The 20,758-nt window shown below is 40.7% G+C and overlaps 1 protein-coding gene across 1 annotated transcript in view; it reads right to left on the reverse strand.

Annotated features, from left to right (window-relative positions):
• Positions 1–540: 540 nt before the first annotated feature.
• Set1 (SET domain containing 1) overlaps positions 541–20,758 on the reverse strand; it is a 56,792-nt gene continuing 36,574 nt past the window's right edge. The window contains exons 13-19 of the mRNA XM_080278805.1: positions 17,456–17,539; positions 9,558–9,834; positions 7,109–7,423; positions 6,178–6,410; positions 4,521–4,715; positions 3,924–4,181; positions 541–741 (exon numbers count right to left, since the gene is read on the reverse strand). Of these exons, the coding sequence (XP_080134931.1) occupies positions 568–741; positions 3,924–4,181; positions 4,521–4,715; positions 6,178–6,410; positions 7,109–7,423; positions 9,558–9,834; positions 17,456–17,539 (1,536 nt within the window). The 3' untranslated portion in view covers positions 541–567. The remainder of the gene's footprint in view (positions 742–3,923; positions 4,182–4,520; positions 4,716–6,177; positions 6,411–7,108; positions 7,424–9,557; positions 9,835–17,455; positions 17,540–20,758) is intronic.

Consider the following 20,758-nt stretch of genomic DNA (forward strand, 5'->3'; position numbering starts at 1 on the left):
GTCCATCCCATAAATTTCATACCCTTTTGATTACTAATGCTAAATATGACTGCATCTAAAAAAGTTATCAGTAAGTGTACAGTATCATATAACACAGTTTCACTGTGTTATATGATACTGTACAATGTATGATCATTATATACTGATTTACACAAAGACTTTCCAGTGTATCTTCCTCTATAAGAAAAAACATTACCATTTACACTACTTATTTCTCTAAACTGTACACGAATGTCTTTCTGCAGATGTTAGAAATCTCTGGATAAGTAGGTAATATAATAATAATAATAATGTGATTAATCCCATCACAGAATACTGCAAAAATTAGTACCAACCAAACCAGCTACAGTACAACAGATGTGAAAGGAGCCTGATATTCCAGTAGTTAACAGTCAAGATGGGATACTGACATGCCACTCACCAAGTTTATGGAAGTCTGTCATTCTTTATCTATCTTGCATGGTTTGCCGTGCCGTGCCATCCTTTCTTTGTCTAGGACTCTAGCTGTGCTTTGTTGTCTCTCACTGTGTCATTCTCTCCTGCTTTACTAGAGTCTGCTTTCTTGACTTAATTCAGTGTCCCTTTGCACTGTGCTGCTCCACACAAACACACAATCTTTTCCTCTTCAATGGGGAACTTGTAATCATAGGTTATTTCTTCACCACAAGCTATAGGTTGTTTGGAGTAGATTACAATCTTCTTTTGAGTTTCTACAGATATGATTTTTGCATAGCAGTTTGGCTGTAAAGTAAAAGTCACTGTTAATTCCATATTCAAAAGCATAACTTACATACAACATCATATGATATACAGTAAATTCTCATCGGCACTATGCAACTTCTGCAGTATTCATCATTATCATTCTCATCTAAAGACGGCATAAAGTAATTCAGGAACACAGACTGAGATGCATAAAAGTGGGGAAATATCAACAGTATCTCCAGGGAAATGGGTCACACAATCGTCCATACATCATTAATTCTGTTCATTATAAAGCAGGAAAAGGGGTGCCAAAACTTTTGTCATGTGCTTCTCCATAAAGTTCCTTTCATCCAATCATTCCCATCTCTCATCAAATGTTTACCTTCCACCAATTTCCATACCTCACTTTCTTGCACACTTCTTTAGCTTCTTCATGGCCGATCATACCTACCTCTATCTTAAGACAAACTAATATATACAGTCCATTTTCTATCTATCTATTGCCAGACGCCTCAATCCCGTTTGGGGTGCCCACAAACAAATCGCCTCCAAGTCACCCTGTCCCCCGCCATTTCACTCCCCTGCTCCCAACTCACACCCCCCTCTCTCATATACCTCTCCACCCCATCTCTCCATCTCATCCTTGGCCTCCCCCTCCCTCTTTCCCCCTCCACCTCACTCACATACACTCTCTTCGTCAGTCTTTCACCCTCCATCCTCTCCACATGGCCAAACCACCTCAGTGTGTTCCTCCAAACACTTCCTATCACATCCACATCAACACCACAACGCTCCTTTATATCCTCATTCGTCAGCCTGTCTCTCCACGTGACTCCACAGGCTCCTCTTAAATAACTCATTTCCACTGCTCTCCCTCTTGACTTGTGTCCTTCCAACAACGTCCAAGCTTCACTTCTGTATGTTAGAGTTGGTATCACAATACTGTCATGTAGTAACTTTTTCACTTCCATGCTCACTTCCCTGTTTCTTATCACTGCTTTCAAAGAACCAGCAACCTTTCTTCCCTGCTGTACTCTTTCAAGCACTTCACCCTCCAAACCTCCATCCTTACTCATCACACTACCCAAGTACTTAAACGTACTCACATTTTCCAATTCCTCACCATCCAACCTCGCTGTACATTCACTGACTTCACCTCTCTCAAAGACCATCACTTTACTCTTCCCTACATTCACCTTTAGATTCCGTTTCTTACACACTCTCCCAAACTCATCCACCAAGCCTTGCAGCTCCCCTTCGTCCTCACTCAACAACACAGTATCATCTGCAAACAACAGTACAGGGAGTTTCCAAACACTATCCTCTCTCACCAGGGCCACTTCAACATCCACTACCCTACCTTGTACCTCTTTTATTACCCCATCCATGTACAGATTGAACAACCATGGAGACATGACACATCCCTGTTTCAACCCAACTTTCAAAGAGAAAAATTCACTTAGTTCACCATCCACACGCACTGCAGCCTTCGCACCATCGTACATACTCTTCACAGCATTCAACAACTTCCCATCTACTCCATAAATTCTTAACACTTTCCACAATCCTAGTCTATCCACCCTGTCATATGCTTTCTCCAAATCCATGAAAGCCGCATACAACTTCTTTCCCTTCTCTAGAAACTTTTCCACTAAAGATCTGAGAATGAATATCTGATCTACACAACCTCTTCCCTTCCTAAAGCCTCCCTGTTCTTCTCCAACTAATTTCTCTGTTCTTTCTCTAACTCTGTCAATAAGTATCCTACCATACACTTTTCCTATTATACTAAGAAGACAAATGCCCCTATGATTACCACACACTTCTTTTTCCCCTTTTCCTTTGTACAAGGGAATAATTATACCTGACTTTCAATCCTCCGGGACTCTACCTTCCTCCCAGGCCAATCTGCACATCTTCCACATCCATTCTACTACTATCTCTCCCCCATGCTTCAGCATTTCACCACACACTCCATCAATTCCTGGGGTTTTCCCCGATTTAACTTTCTTCATTGCTTCCACAACTTCTATCCTACTGATTTCTTCCTGTCTTCTCACCTCCCTCCTTCTCCCAGCCATTCCCCAGCCACTTATACTCGCATTACTTCCATCCTTTATGTTCAACAATTCCTTAAAGTGTTCTCTCCATCTGCTCACTTTTTCTCCCTTCTTCACTAGTAATCTACCATTTTTATCTTTCATTCCCCTGCTTACTTCACTTCCACCCTGTCTTACTCTTTTCACTTCTCTCCAGAACATTTTCTTACAGTCCCTCCACTTTACACTTACCTCCTCCAAAGGAAAGCTAACTCACAGCATACTTGCCCCAAACAAAACTTTACCTCCTCCAGCACTAGCTTACAAAACATTCACCATTGTCTCAGTTTGTAATGAAATGGTTACTGGAAGATGGCAACTTGATTTCTGATAAGAAAGCACTATGATGACAACTGGTGTGGAATGGCAATCTAGACGTCTGGAAGGATGATTTTCTACTGAGAGATAGGTTCCTGTTTACATGATCTACAGACTGTGGATGTTTTGAGCTTAGAATGCTCCAGAGGAAGTTAAGATTTGTTTGAAGCAGATTTCCTCTGGAGAAGGTGAGAGTAATCAATGATATATACATTAATATTTTTCTTACATCCACTACCAGTGGGATTTTTAATTATATGCCCAGCACTGGGCACTGTGGCAGTAAGCATAATGATACTGGATTATCAATATGAATTTACAAGTAAAGTATGCTGGCTAGTGTCACAATGAAGGCTAAACTACATATGCAGAAACTGAACAGATTAACATATATACAAAACATAAACACACATTCTGAAAGTGCTTCATGCTTGCGTGGGTCAGTCCTTTTGCTTGATGGCTGCTTTTCAAGCTAAACTTTCTTTAGCAGTGTCTGAGTTAATACTTCTAACCCAATGATTTCTTATCAGGACCTCAATGTATGTTTTCTTGGCCTGGCTGTAGACCTTACAGTAAACATAGTTTTACCTTTCATATACTGTATATACAAAGACATTTCATCAGCTCTCTAAATTTTTTTTCAACTTATTTTGACTTGCAAAAGACGTTCCTTCCACATCATCACCACTGCCAATTATATCACTCAAGTGGAAATGTTCAGCAACACACACAAGCCATTTCCCCTAGAGTTATCTCATTCACACTTACCTGGATCATAGTAACAATAAAAAAAATGAAACTTACATTACAGGAATGGTTGATGAAGCGTGCCAGGTTGCCACACTTGGTGGCATCAATAATACTTTCCATGTCGATACGGAAAAGGTAGGAAGACCCTATGCCGATCTTTTCATACTGAATTTCTCTCAGATCAGCAATGATGGATCGTATGCTCTGGCCGACGTACTCAATAACCATTTCATCGGACCCAATAGCTTCCATGGCAAACAGTCCCCAGTCGTGGATACGGGACTTGCCAAACCTCAGCAACTTCTTTCGAAACTGGAATATAAAATATTATAATTAGAACCGAATGGATGATACAGAATTAGATATGATGTAAGGAAAGTAATAATACAATATGTACAATAAAAAATACACATAACATCATCAGAATTAATTTACTGTAATGCTAACCAGTAACTATATTTTTACTTTCTGATCTCCCAAAACTGTGAATTACTGTATAAACAATCATCTGCAGACAATTTCCAAGCTTTTCCTTTCAGAACCACACTAATTAATTCCTTCAGTACCAGAGGTTTCTCCTAAATTACAGTACATAAAATCCTCAAGAAAAGACTAATGATGAAGGTTGTAATAACTGTCAAAACAGGTCACCTTGAGCTGATTAAACTTGAGCAGGTCTGAGTCAGTTTCATTGCCAAACGCTGTGAGGAGTCTGCGCTGGAAGGACCGCACCTCCCTGCTCACTGCCATCTGAGTTAACTTGGCCTTGCTTGACTCCAACACTGCCAAACTCTGCTGTTGGGGCTCCTCACCAGCTCGAGCCACACTGTCCTGGTGGAAGGTGAACTGCAATCGAAACAAGATATTAGAAATCAGCAGCAGCAACATCACAAACATCCATATCAGTATCATCATCTTGGTCTGACTGCCTATAAAAAGGCATGCAAAATCCATCATCACCATCATTATTCAGCAACAACAGTATCACAAACATCCTCAGCTTCCTAATCCAACTGTCAATAACTGGGAATGATGAATTCAACATCATCCATCATTATAATCTTCTCCAACTTCCCAGAACAGGATCAGTTGGATAATCATTATCATTGTAATAACATTATATCCAGCTAATAAATGAAGTGGCCAGAATAAAGAAAAAAATAAATAAATAAATACATATAAGCCCAGTGAAATGAGCTACATTCTCATTTACTCATTATTTACTACTTCAAAAACCAAAGGTACACCCAACTGTCACCTTCTACACTATGTACAAGCAGAATTTAGAAACGTAAAAAGGGAAGTACTGCATACAAGTAAAAAGTGCAATATGAACCGTCCCACCTGACTAGTGTACTATGATTTCTCATGATGAAACAAAATGGTCTTGTTATTTCCTTTAAAAAAAATTGAAAGCGTATTAACCCATGGATTGTGCAATTACCTTTTGTTATCCCACCTACTGGTGTGCCAAAAAAAAAAAAAAAAAAAAAAAAAAAAAAAAAGGAGGGGAGGTAGGGAGGGGAGTCAAGAACGGGGAGAAATGGCTAAATTGTCAACAATGGATGGGAGTACAGATGAGATTAGGAGTGCTGACTGGTGTTGGACACTGGCAGTACTGATAGATGATACAAGCCCCCACTTGAAAGCCCAGGTGAATTCAAAATAACACAGAATCACAAAAGTGACGCCCCATGGTATGATCCCTTGCTCCCATGCGTCACGAAAGTGACGCCCCACGGTTAAGGGGTTAAGTGAGACGCCAAGAATTTCAATACTTTTGGAGATGGGAATATTAGTAGCACTGAAGGTAATGTACGAATCTGGCAATATCTGTCTATTAGTAAATTGTATATATTTAGTTTTACTAGCATTTAAAGAGACAAGGTTGTTTTGCCCCATTCACTGATCATAGATAGGTCTTGATTTATGGAGATGGCTGTACTCACAGATGTGAGGAAACCTATAGAATGGCTCCTTTAGGCTTATTTGGAACATGAATCAGAGATGAAAGACAGCCCCAGGCATGGTCTCCTTCCTTCTGTGCTTGAGGCAGGAAGCTGCTTCTACCTGTGCTAGGTAGTGGTGAGTTACTACAGTATATCCTTACATTAAAACAAAAATATGAGGTTTCCAGCCTCTCACTCTTACTTCTTCAGTAGTGTTTTACAAAATCTATTGAGTATGTGGATGGCACTATTTGTCTCCTACCACCACAGATATGGCACTAAACACGAACACCAAACAACAGCACACATATATAAATCTGTCTGTGGGAGGGAAAGAATGATCTTGGTAATGTACTAACTTTGTGTTTCTGCTTCTGCTTGGAGTCAACTTTATATATGCCCTCCGTGCGAGCACACCCAGTTTTATGGAGGGGCAGATCATCCAGCCGTCGTTTCTTCTTGGGTGGGCAGGGAATGTCTGTTGGTGGATGGTCAACCCAGTGGGTGTCGTTCAGCCAATAAGATTGACTGTCATCTGCCAGCATACCCTCGTAACTTCGCTTTAACAGTTCAATATCCTCCTGGTCAATACCTGTTCATATAAAACAAGAAATATACAGTAATTACGTGTATTAAAAAATTTTAACTTACAGGTAATACCTGTATAACAGTTTTAAATCAAGTAGAAATTTAATCATCATCAACACCATCACCATCATCATCTCTAACATCTTGCTCCCTCTTGGGAAACCTACAAATGGAAGATACCAATGTCATGTGACAAAACCAATAAGCACACCAGTGTATTGATAATTCCTCTAATATGAGAAAATCACACTAACCCACAGTAAAAGTGGTGTCCAAAAGAAGTATAATGTCCAGATATGACTGCACAATCTGGCATCTCCTCTGTATCCCAAATATAATGAGATTTGTTAGCCGAGAGATGCTCCAATGGCATTCAATTGCTTCTCATCTGAGTACAGTTAATGCATTAACTGTCAAATGGCAATTCAGTTAAAGCAATATCATGGCTTACATCGCTTCCCATCCAGGTATGACAGCTTTCACAGTACATTATATACTTGATAACACTCTTTCCCTGCAAAGGGTACATCCAGCTATGATAGCTTTCACAGTATATACTTGATAATACTCTTTCCTTGCAAAGTGTAAAACAATGAGACTACTTACTTAAGAGTGTGTGAGTCAGCTGGATCATTAAAAAAAAAAAAAAAAAAAAAAAAAAAAAAAAAAAAGGGGGGGGGGGGGGGGCATTAAAGTGCTCACCTCTGATAAGGAAGGAGTAGAGGACATTGTACTCTTCAATTTGGTTGCGAGGCTTGAAGGGAGCAAATGACCTGGAGGTTGGCTGGTGTCTCTTTCTGTCTCCAGGTGATGCCACTGCTGCCACCACTGCTGCCGCCTCCTTTTTGATCTGTTGCAGCTCACGGTTCTCTTTCCCCCGAGGCTTGGGGGTGGTGAACTTGGGAGCAACCTTGGGTGTAGGCTGAAGCTTGTCAGTGGCTGGGGGAGTGCGGGTGCGGGTGTAGTCATGATCTGAACCACCAACACCTGCTGAGGCTTCATGCTGGCTTCCATCTTCTGTTTCAAAAAAGATTTGTTTATTGTTTATTATCACCACAATGCTAACTCTGTTTTCCAATAATATTCTGAATATGTTGGATAAAGAAAAAAAAAAAATGGGAAAACAAAGCACAAGAGTAGAGAAATAATCACTGAAATGTTGTCCCTAGTTATTTCATTCATTGCCAGATGCCATGTATCCCAAATGGGGTGGCCAAGGGCTTAGAGTTAACTGTTTTACAGGGAGGGGCACTAATCCTCCACCAACCCCACTTGACACGTAGGGATGTCCTGCAATGCATTAAAAAAGAATGAATACATTATATAAATAAATGAAGATATAAATAAATAAATTTATCCACCAATTTCATTGCCATTATCATCCTGACCTTTTTCCCCAATTAAAGATGGGGTGAAGTTTGGATTCAGAAAACATGGATAAAGAAAATAAAAAAAAGGGGGAACTACCCATCGCATGCCTGGTGAAATGAGACATACTCACTGACATAATGTTCCATCTTCAGGAATGCTTGCTCTACCTACGAGGCCTAACTGTCTGCATACATTTTATTTTCTTCTTCTTCTTATGGTGTGTGTATTTACCTAATTGTATTTACCTAACTGCGATATACAGGAAATGAGCTATGCTCGTGGGGTCCCGTATCTGTTTCTCAATAAGTCAAATTTAGCTTTAAACTCGTTTAAGTATTTTGACTGGACGATCTCTTTGTCCAGGCTATTCCACAGGTCTATACATCTATAAGGAATTTTATATTTCTTCATATCCTTCAAGCAGCTTGGCTTCTTCAGTTTCACTCCGTGTCCTCTTGTTATTCTCTTATCCCAAACAAACAGATCATCTTTTTCCGTGTCCTCTTGTTACTCTCTTATCCCAAAGAAACAGATCATCTTTGTCAATTTTCTCTACTCCCAACATGGTCCTGAACACTGCAATCATGTCGCCTCTCTCTCCTTTCCTCTAAAGAAGGCAAATCCAGCTTTTCCAGCCTCTCTCTGTATGACAGATCTGCCAGACTGGGGACCTTCTTGGTTGCTGTTCTTTGTACTCTCTCAATCTTGTTTATATCTTTCTTTTTGTCTGGGGTCCACACTACTTCTGCATATTCTAACATGGGGTGGATCATGGCCACTATCAATTTTTTCATCATCTCCTCATCCATATGATGAAATGCTAATCTTATGTTAATCAAGAGGTTATATGTCTCTCTAACTGTCCTGTTAATATGTTTTTCAGGTGACAAATTGTCCTGGACCAGCACTCCCAAATCTTTCTTTTCTCTTGCTTCTGTGACTGGTTCATTACCCATCAAATAATTCAGTGATGGCCTCTTGGTATTTTTACCAATTTCCATATTTTACATTTCTTTGCATTGAACTTCATTTCCCACATCCGACTCCAATCGTGTATCCTATCCAGATCCACCTGCAGCCTTTTACAATCCTCCTCAACCTCTACCTTCCTCAAGATCTTTGCATCATCAGCAAACAGACTAGCATAGCTGTTCACTCCATCTACCATATCATTTACGTAAATCAGGAACATTACTGGCGCCAACATCGAGTCCTATGGGACTCCACTTGTTACTTCTCTCCACCCAAACATCTTATCCTTTATTACTGTCCTCATTTGTCTCTCTTTCAAAAGTCTCTCATCCATTCCAGGAGGTTCCCCTTCAGTCCCCCTGTATGCTCTAGTTTCCACAGAGTTATGTGGAATAAACTAGAATTGGATGAGTATCTGGGCAAAGCTAGGGTAAAAAGAGAATAGCAGAGCTTCAAAAGAACCAACAACAGGTGTTCAGTTGGTGTGGAACCCTGGCTATGAATTCCCCCCAGCCAAGGGTAGGATTATGGGGTGAACACTGACAACAGATTATGAGTGTAGACCCATGAGCAGAAGTTCAACACCTCCCAGCTGGCTGTGGCAATGGAAGGTGTTACATAAATACTCATGTAATTAAAAGCTCACACCAGAAGACTAAGAAAAGAAAGAATATTTGCCGACATCTGGGTAGGGCTGACAAATATGGAAGGCAGAACAATACTGGCAAAGGATTGTTGACAAATTTTTGCATATGGCAGTACATGCACCAAAACTGTCCAAGAGCATTATGGTGATGAAGGGACTAACCTGGTGGGAGGAATGAAGCTGTTGTTCCATCCTTGGGTGCCCAGGGGAGGCAGTAGCTGTGTTCCATTAGAACTGGCGACCGGTCTTCATCTCCAGTTGACCCAAACAACTTGACTGAGGAGGAGGAGGAGCTGGACAAAGAGGTTGAGGAAGAGGAGGAGGAGGAGCGAACTCTACCATTGACATCCCCACCAGCAAGTGCCACCAAAGCTTCAGCTGCTTCTGCTGACTCACCCAGACCATCTTCAAGGTCACTCTTCTCATCTGCTGTGTCTGTCTGTAACCACAAAAAGTCTTTAATGAGTCATCCTTCATAAGGTTCAGGATAGACATCATCACAGTCATCGTCATGTCCACTTTTTCCCACCCGAGGATGAGGTCTGGTAGGGTCCACATACCAAGGACAGAGAAAGGACATTCACGATACAGTTTCTACATTCATTTAATCTTAAGCTGGCCATGATTTTCATCTTTTTTGCAACCTATTTGATGTTGTTTAGATGCAGAATAAGACAATACTACATTCTTTCTACACCGCTTCCTCATGACTAACACCATTTACCAGTGTTAATCAACTGTTAAAACTTTGCAATTGTAGTCCAAGTTGGAGTCAAACAAGTATAGTACTGTGTGGTTTTGTTTCATTTCTGAAGGCTCCAAAATGCTTGCATGCATCGACCTATGCCACCTAATGGCGGCTCTCCATGCTGCTCGATCTCTGGCAGCTTCCTTATTAAGTCCCTTATCCCCGAGGTAACACTCAATGACCTCGTCCCAGGTCTATTTCGGTGTATCGCTTGCTACCCTACCCCTAACATTAACACTTCTCACTTTCTGCACCCAATTATCATTCCCCATCCTCTCCATATGCCAAAACCATATCAATCTACCCCTCCTCATTACAACACCAATACACAACAGTCCCATCCTACCTCTCAACTCTTCCATCATAAACCTAGCCCCCCAAGGCCTCACACTCAGGGACACACTTCACGTCCACCTTATCACTGCCATTTCTCTAAGTCTGAGCCTGAGAATATCCTCTTCCTTTATTGCCCAGGTCTCACAACAATAAAGCATTACACTCCTAACGCATGCCGCATACAAGACCCCTTAGCATAGACGGAGTGCCCTCTAAATGTCACAACAGCTCCCTGAACTTTCTCCAACCACTCCTCACTCTAGCCGGAGAGCAAGCTCCAGCCCCACCTCCACCACATAACATGTCTCCCAAATAACAAAACTCTTCCACACACTCAAGAGACTAGCCCACAGGTTCAATTCTTTCATGCCTGGCAATCTCCAAATCTCCCCTCGACACACTGCACACATGAAATCTACGTAATCTTGCAGTTTACCTCTAATACCACTACATCTCTTATGCACCCACTTATCACAAACACCTCCCACACCCTTGTGGCAAATTGCACATGGCCACCCTCCCTCTTCTTTGACAGTACTGCCCCCAGCCCTACATACCATCACTTTTGTTTTACCAGCATTCACTCTTAAGCCCTTTTGCCCCATACCATCTCTTCATTTCCTAAATCTTTCCTCTGCCCCCCTTTCATTCTCTGCAATCAACACCAAACCATCTGCATACAATATCTCCCACGGGAGTCTATTTCTGAGTTCACATGAGACGGCTTCAAGTACCATAATAAACAACGAGGGGATCAAGACTGACCCCTGATGCACACCAACATTCACAGAAAAACTCATCACTCAAATCTCCATTCACTCTCACCTGGGTACGAGCACCCACATACATGGCCATAACCACTCTAACCAGCCACTCCTCAATCCCAAGCTTTCTCATCTTCCACTTCACCATCTCTCCATGGACTCTGTCAAAGGTCTTCTCTAAATTAACAAAGTACAGTTCCCTTTTCTTTCCTATATGTTTTTCCTGAAGCTGCCAAACAATGAATATGGCTTCAGTGGTCCCTTTGCCTGGCATTAATCCAAACTACATCTCATCAATATTCACTCTTTCTCTAATCAAACCTTCAAGAACTCTCTCTGTTATCTTCATTATCTGGTCCAAAAGCTTTATGCCTCTATAATTCCCTCTTTCCATGGCATCACCCTTCCCTTGGTAAACATTTACAAATACACTCTTCAGCCAATCATCTAGGACAACACACTCATATATAATCATATTTATCAAATCAGTGACAAACCCCACTCCTGTATCTCTGAGACTTTCAACATTTCAGCAGTCCATATGGTATATCTAAACCAAGTTAATTATCCAAGTGCATGACAGCATTTACCTACTCTCATCATCATCCAGACCCCATTTTCCAGCCAAGGGCAGGGTGAGGAGTAGCAATGTTCAGACAGCCCAAATTTGCCCAATCCAATGGGCCACACTTCCATTCACTCATCATTCCAGCCCCCGGAAATCCTGGATCTATCGGCTACGTCAAAAAACATTCACCACATTCTGCAGCTTTACATAACGTATCCAATTGAGTCAATCTGGATGCTGCCACGTTAAAAAGGGGTGCCAAAAATCCCTGATCATGCACTTCTCCTCACAACATTCATCCAACCAGCTCAATCTCTTGTCAGTTCCCTAGCCTCATCGACTTCCAAGCCTCTCTTCCTTACACATTCATCCACCATCTCTCTCCACCTTCTCCTTGGCCTACCTCGCCTCCTCCCTTCTTCAAAGTCACTCAGATATACCTTTTCACCACTCTATTGTTATCCATTCTCTCCACATGACCATACCATCTCAGTACACTCTCTTCGATTCTGGTGTCCACCGCCTTCCTCACTCCACACCTTTCATGAGTCACATTATTTCGTATCCTATCCAACCTCTGTACTCCACATACATTCCTCAGCAGTCCCATCTCCACTGCTCTTATTCTTGACTTTTCATTTTCATGCCACACCATAGTCTCACATCCATATGTTAAAGTTGGAACTTACACTCCCTCATAAGCCTCGTGCGGCTGCAAAACTCAAGCCTCAGTTTCTTATCAAGGCTTTCATTGTACCAGCTACTTTTCTTCCTTGTGTCACTCTACTTTCAACTTCTTTTGCACATTTTCCTCTCTTTTCTATCACTATACCCAGGTATTTGAACTCTCTCACCAATTCCAGCCTCTCTCCATTCACTTTAACATCATACTGGGAACTGCCACCTCTCTCAGTAACCATCACTTTACTCATTTCTACATTTACTCTCAAGACACAACGCTTACAGACATCAGCAAAACTCTGCATTAGCCTACCAAGTTTTTGTCTGGTACTTGCAAGCAGTACTGCATCATCAGTATGCAACAAATTTGAGATATTCCATCCATCACTATTCATAACTAACGCCATCCCTTTCTCCATTACTTGTGTTTTTATTTCTCTCATCACCCCATCCATATATACATTGAACAACCATGAGGACATCACACAACCTTGTCGCATTCCCACACCGATCGTGAACCATTCACTTAGATGCCCACCAACCCTTACACATGCTTCGCTACCATCATAAAAACTCTTGATGTCACCTAACAGCTTACCATCTACACCGTACATGTGCAAAACCTTCCACAATCCTTCTCTGTCTACTTTGTCATATGCTTTTTCCAGATCCATAAATGCCATAAACACCTTATGGTCCTTCTCACAAGCCTTCTCTGCTATCTGTCTCACTGCAAATATCTGATCCACACATCGTCTGCCACTCCTAAAGCCACCCTGCTCATCACTCACTAGGACTTCTGGTATTTCTCTTACATTCTCTATAATAATTCTTCCATATACCTTCCCTACCACACTCAATAAACTTATGCCACGATAATTCTTGCATTCACTTCGTTCACCTTTATTTTGTGCACAGGTACAATCACAGCCTTTTTCCACTCTGCAGGCACAGTTTCACTCATCCATGCCTTCTTACATATCTCCAACAAGCACTTCATTCCACTCTCTCCACTACACTTAAGCATTTCTGCATACACCTCATCAACCCCAGCTGCTTTTCCATTTCTCAGCTGCTTCACAGCGCTCTTCACCTGTGTGAGTGCCACGTCTCCTGGCACTGCATGCCCCCAAAACCAATCATGGTTACAGCTGCTCTGCTCTCTCTATTCCCATTCATCAGGCTTTCAAAATATTCTTTCCATCTGGTCCTTACTTCACCTCCATGGGTTAATAATCTTCCTGCATCCTTTACACCATCACATTTCTTTCCACTTTCACTTTTACAATACCGCACCTCTTTCCAGAATACCTTCCTATATTCAGAGTAGTTCCCATTCATTTTTCTTCCCAGATCATCATTTACCTCCTACTTTTTCCTCTTCACTAGTCTCTTTACTTGCTTCTTGCTCTCAATATACTCAGTTCTTATTTCAACGGAACCCCTATCCTGTAACCACTTTAGCCACTTCCTATTTTCCTCCATCGCTCTCTTAACCTCTTCATCCCACCATGCCGTACCTTTTTTTGTTGTTACTCTTGCCACACCACACACTGCTTTATTATTTCTAACTAACCAATCCCTATATGCATTCCACAGGCTGTCCAAATCCATTTCCTTCCAGTTCACTGATTCTAACTCCTCCTCTACTTTGGTCCTGTAATCATCTGCCATTTCTTTGATCCTCAGCTTCTCAACTTTCAGTCTTTCTCCCTGACTGCTCCTCTTTCTCCAGATCCACCTCACTCCTCTCAGCTTGATCTTGCATACCACAATCATATGATCTGACAGACCTCCACAACATCCTCTCACAGCCCTTGTATCAGCAAACATTCGCATCATTGACCTCTCTACGAGCATGTAATCAATCAGGCTTCTTTCAACACAATCCCGGTTTTCTCTATACCATGTATATTTATGTGCACTTTTGTGTTTGAAATACGAATTACAAATGCACAACCTCCTCTCCTGGCACATATCCTTTAGTTGCTTTTAATTATCATTTTCTCCTCGTACTCCATAACAGCCCATTATGTCACCCTCAGGACCAGTGCCTAGTCTTCCATTCATATCCCCCATTACGATCACTTTATAGCTCCTAGGCATTTCTCCCACTACTTCATCCAGCTCATCCCAGAATCTGTCTTTCTCCTTCTCACTCCTGTCCTCACACGGAGCATATGCTACAAATGCTGCCACTTTCACCTTCTCAAACTTGAACTTGACATACATACACCTCCAGCTGACACATTTGTAGTCTCTCATTCCACTCTGCCACAACTCATTCATCAACAAAGCAACTCCTTCCTTGCATCTTCCTCGCCCATTTTCTGTAGATAATTTTTGAACTACACTATAGACCACCAAAGGTAAGAGGGGATTTGATATGTCATGGGAATGTGTGAGATGAAAAAAGGTGTGGAAGCTGAACACATAAAAAGAACTGATCAAAGACAGAAGTGGATGGATAAAGTATGTATACATGCACACAGCAATGACTGCACCTTGACCAGATGCACACAGTGTGAATGGATTTTGCCTGCAGGATGTAGTGCAAAATTCTAAGGGTTTGAATAATGGGTACACAAACATATGGTCTATTTCACCGAATACGAATTGTTTTTAAACTTCCTTGTCTTCCTTTTCCTGCTAACGGATCCTACTTCATGTGTTATGAAAGACAGTATAATGATAATGATAAAGAGCTGGGTATCTGACAATAAAACAAGGTACATTTAGAGTCACAGTTTCTACTCATTTTCTGTCCGTTTCTGTCTGAGAGGAAGCCGCCACCATGATTTAACATTACATTAAGACACAAACCCACTGTTATGTTTGAGTTTTAAAATACGCAGTATATGATTATCAGTGTCATCACGAACTGTTGCCTAAACAATTTCCACTCTCCTTGCAAATACTCCTTCTTCCCATCCTTCCCTTCTTCTATTTCTCCATCTTATTTGGATCTTGATTCTGGCCACCACCAAGTAGTGGTCAGAAAGTCCACTCCCTCAACCTCTATAAGCTCTTGCATCCATTACACATCTTTGCATCCTTTCATCCACACACACATAATCAATCATTGCCTTCCTTTCATTCAGTTCACCACCCACCCTTCTCATCACTCGCCATGTATACCTGTGGATCATTTTATGCCTGAAGAGGGTATTGGCTATCACCAACCCCCTCCCAGCACAAATGTCCACTAACACACTGCCATTCTCATCTATCTCAGCAGGCACACCCCACTCACCAACTATTCCATCCACCTTCACATTCCCTACTTTATCATTCAAATCACTGATCAAAAACACTTCCACATTTGTCCAGAACTCTTCTCTCACTCAGCTTGCACAATCTTGCGTTGGCGCATACACACACACAATCGCCAACATTTGTATTCCACCTTTCAATCTTACCCACACAATTCTTGACCCAACTGATCCATACTCTCTTATGTTCTTCTTCCATCTTTTACTCACAACTATACATACTCCTTCTTTTGCCCTCTCATTCTCACCTACTCCTGCACATATACCCCATCTATACTCCCATTCTCTCACACTCTCACCTCTCCATTTAATTTCAGTTACTCCACATACATCAATTTTCGCACCCTCAAGCACCTGGACAATCTCTCTCTCTTTCACCTCATCATTCGCACCTCTTACATTCCATGTTGCAATTACTGTACGTTGTCCGGTCCTGGGTCGTCATTTTTTGGTCAGTCCTTGTCCGAGGCTTCATGTTCGACTTTAGTTAGTTGTTTTCCGGGGAGGGGCACTAACCCTCCACCAACCCTTTAGTCGCCTTGTACGACAAGCAGGTAAGTATTGTCAATAATTACCTAAAACTGATAATTACTCAACGGCATCCTCTCTCAATCTCTCTCAGTTTCCACCGGAATGTAAGGATTTCATGTTATCTTTGAGAATAAAATTTAGCTACTAAACAATTCCTTTGGCAATGGAATTTGATGTATCCTAACATCTGTAATACAATGTTCAATGTGATTTGTCTTACAGAAAATGTGTCACATGACACAGCAATAAAAATACCATCCTATTAAAAAAAAAACATCAAAATATTTTCTGCATGAACAGTCGTGCAAGCTGTTATAAGGTATTAAAAAGAAATAAATAAATAAATTTAAAACTCATGCAACAGTCACTCTACCTAAAGCAGTCAATGAACAGCAACTTCAACCCTCAGAAAAGTATTGTCACCTTCATAAAGATGACTGATAACCTGATTGATCTATGATGTACCAGCATTTTTTACAGTATTAGATTACTCCCATGGTTCATTAGTTTGTCAATTACACTACTTGCTATATCATAAAGGCATTATGTGGACAGAGAAACATCGGGAGCTGTGGGCTGACATATGCCAGTCAACTTCAATGCACATCCTTTAATGCCAAGAAGAAGAAAATCTGTAACTTAGGTTCCACAATTATTTAATGGAATTTTTACTGGAAGCTGGTTACAGAAGAGAGCATCATCTAGGAATGACATAACTGGTCAACATGGGTTTCACCATAGAAAAATTAATTCCTATCAAATGAGTAGTGGCAGCAATCCATCTGTAATTCTAAAAGTGTCTTTTAAAAGCCTACTGTATGATTTTTTTTTTTTCTTTTAGAAACAAAGGCAAATTTAATAAGAAACTTCTACTTCAGTATGTCTTACAAAATTACATAGAGGTAATTCTTAATGAGGGTGTGCTACAGCAAAACTAGATCAACAGCCGCACACAATATTAAGGTAAGAAAGTAAAGAACCATTGCCTCAGAGTCAGCATCGTGGGTGACTGTCTGTGGTGGCATCTCAACCTTCGCTGTCTCTATGCCCACACCATCTCTTTCTTTCTCCACCTTCACTTTTCTTCTTTCCTTGTGTTTCTGTATTCTGTCTTTTTTCTTTGTGGGAGTTTGAACTTTGCCTGGCTTCGTCTTGGGTACAGGACGTTTGGGTTTCTTGGATTGTTTCTTGGACTTCGTGGCAGACACAGGCATCTTGGAGCCAAGTGGTATGGGTTCTCGGAACTGTAGAATCAGAAATGAAAAATAAGTTAAAAATGGAATTATTATATGGTAATCACTAAGGAACAAAATACACAACTTGAGTATCGTACATGGCAGGAACAGCACTGAGGTACCAATATGGACAGAAAAGATTTAAATGTTACTTTAAAACTGCAGAACTATATCACCAATGAAACATAAATCCAAAATTTGGGCAACGACAAGAGATTTCACAAGAAATCACCATGTACAGAACTATAAACTGTTATTGAACAGTAGGGGATTTACAAAATACTGTAGTGTTCTGGTATTATTTCCAGCTACATCATAAAACTTCTCAGATTAACAAGAAAAAACATGCACACTGTATTATACTTAAGATCACTGGAGCTACAGAACTGCTTGTAACCAATGCACTGGGAGATGGAATTAAGACATCCATTTACTACTACATGGAAGGGAAGAGGAGAGAGGCCCTATCCCCTCTCCTGATTACTTTCTTACGACACATATGGAACATATGGGTATCACTGCATTCATCTTCCTATATGCTAAGATTCAATTATATATCTTTCAATTACTTTTAAAAATTCCATGCTACTCTCCTTTTTTACATGACAGATTGAAAAAGACCTGGGACAAGGTCATACAGTGTGATCTGAGGGATAAGGGACTGAACAGAGAGGTTGCCAGTGATTGAGAAACGTGAAGAGGTGGCGACAGGTGACCATGGCTGAAGCATGCAAGCATGTCAGAGCCTTTATAAACAATATGATACAATATAATATGACATTTCCTCTTATTCCTAACCCACCCTGTATTTAACCCATTAACGACGTGGCATCACTTTCGTGACGCTTGGGAGCAAGGGATCATACTGCGGGGCGCACTTTTGTGATTCTGTGTTATTTTGAATTCGCCTGGGCTTTCAAGTGGTGGCTTGTATCATTTATCAGTACAACCAGTGTCCAGCTATACTCAGCTCTTCTAATGTCACCTGTACTCCCATCCACTGTTGACAATTTAGCCATTTTTCTCCTGTCCTTGACTCCCCCCCTCCTTACCTCCCCTCCATTACCCTCTCCTCCCACCTGACCAGCTGTGCTGCACTACACAAATGCTGGACAGATTTTTCCACTCATTTTATCCATTGAAATGTGCCCTTTGCCCTATTCTTATACAAAATAATATATAAAAGAAAGAGAAAAGGTAATTGATACCGCCATACATCTGGAATGGGCTAATTATCACCTGGCAACACCTCACGTGCACTCGTTCGCTAATTTTCCCTGTTTATTTCCCCTTGAAATATGCCGTATGACTTGTTCTCATAATAAAAATATATATAAGAAAGGAAAAGAGAAGCCTAAGTGATATTTACATTCACCTGGAACTACCTAATTTATTATGTATTGTCTAGATTTCCTGCCAATCATTTCATTGCTATATATTAGCAACTGTCACCACACTGACATTGGCAGCCCTTCACTGCCCCTAGGCAACAGCATTCAGTTTACTGTCATCTTTCAAGGTCAAACCACGTCGGATTCGCGCCTGTCCAATTCCGCCGCTTTTTAGCCCCATGCAAAGGGCCCTGCGACCTCTACCCCTACTAAACCTCGTGTGGAAAGGGGTAAAGGGCTAAGTGACTGCTGTGGAACGTGAACTGGCTAGTTTATCAATGATAATCATGGACAGTGACTATGATCTTTCTGGTGACTCTAAAACAGTGCAAGTGGAAATGCAAATAATGTGTAAATAATGTGAAAACAGCAACTGAAAGCAATGAATGTAAATATAACTGAACAGTGGAAAATAGTTTTATAAGTTACTGCAAGTGACAGTGCATAACATAGTGTAAATAAAATAGAAATGTAAATAATGTAAATAAAATAAAGAATGTAAACAGAAATGTAAATTAACAGTAATATAAGAATACGAGTATATATACTAGGAGTAATGAAAGTGAAAGTTTCACTCTAGCATGTATGAATACTGGGAGTTATGAAAGTGAAAGTGACAGATTCGTTCTCTACGCTAGTATACAGGACAAGAAAGTGAATGCCTGGAGTGAAAATAAATTACTAGTACTGAAAGAAACTTATAGATAAATATTGTATAAATAAATAAGTGTAATAAAGTACTAGGAATATAAAGTGTGAGTGTGTTTATAAATAATAAATGACAGCTCCGCCTCAGAATACCATCGGGGAACCAGCACTGGAGGAAAGCTCGTATGCGCTCGTAATTTACATTGCTTTCACAGTGTTTTTTTTTGGGGGGAATATGGATTCCAAACTACTTGAAATTCATAGAATAGTGTTTGTAGTTATAATATCAGGCAGTGGTAACCATATTACAGGGTATCGGGAAGTGTAAAGTGGAGACTTCATTACCCAACATCAGAAGTCTCCATAAGTCCTACGGTAGAAGACGAAGGCTCAACAAACATCCCAGGGGAAAGCTGAAGGTATGTGCCATATGCATATAAAATTTTAATATTCTAGGACTAATAACTGATTTTTGGCAAATATTTTTAAAAAGTCAGTCGGAGCGCAAATATCCTCGCAAGATGCACGAGGAGCGCAAAAACAACCCCGCGGTGTAGGGGTTAAAAATGAACACAAACACTCCTGTGATTTCCAGTCTTCTATCATTCCCTTTAGGAGAACAACACAGTATTACATATTTCATCACCCGTACCTTATCCTTCACAGTTCCAAGGAAATTAAATCTATCTACCCACCTCTCAAAAATCAATCGATCAATCAATCTAATAATATATATATATATATATATATATATATATATATATATATATCCTGTATATACATATATATATATACTGTACAGTCAATCCTCGTAAATCACACACACGCACACATGTATGCGCACTGGAAGCGGGTGGGCATATTTATGAAAAATAACTTTTATGTGGGATAATAACTCTTATGGTAGGATATTTATTAACAGAGTCAGGGAAATAAAAGAGGAATTAGTTGGAGAAGAACAGGGAGGCTTTAAGAAGGGAAGAGGTTGTGTGGATCAGATATTCATTCTTAGATCTTTAGTGGAAAAGTTGCTAGAGATGGGAAAGAAGTATGTGGCCTGCATGGATCTGGAGAAAGCATATGACAGGGTGGATAGACAAGAGTTGTGGAAAGTACTAAGAATATATGGAGTAGATGGGACGTTGTTGAATGCTGTGAAGAGTATGTATGAGGGTGCTAAGGCTGCAGT

Source organism: Coenobita brevimanus, chromosome 8 (genome assembly GCF_032717465.1).
Source record: "Coenobita brevimanus isolate Jiangsu-jjx chromosome 8, ASM3271746v2, whole genome shotgun sequence".
In the NCBI taxonomy this organism is placed as follows: Eukaryota; Metazoa; Arthropoda; class Malacostraca; order Decapoda; family Coenobitidae; genus Coenobita; species Coenobita brevimanus.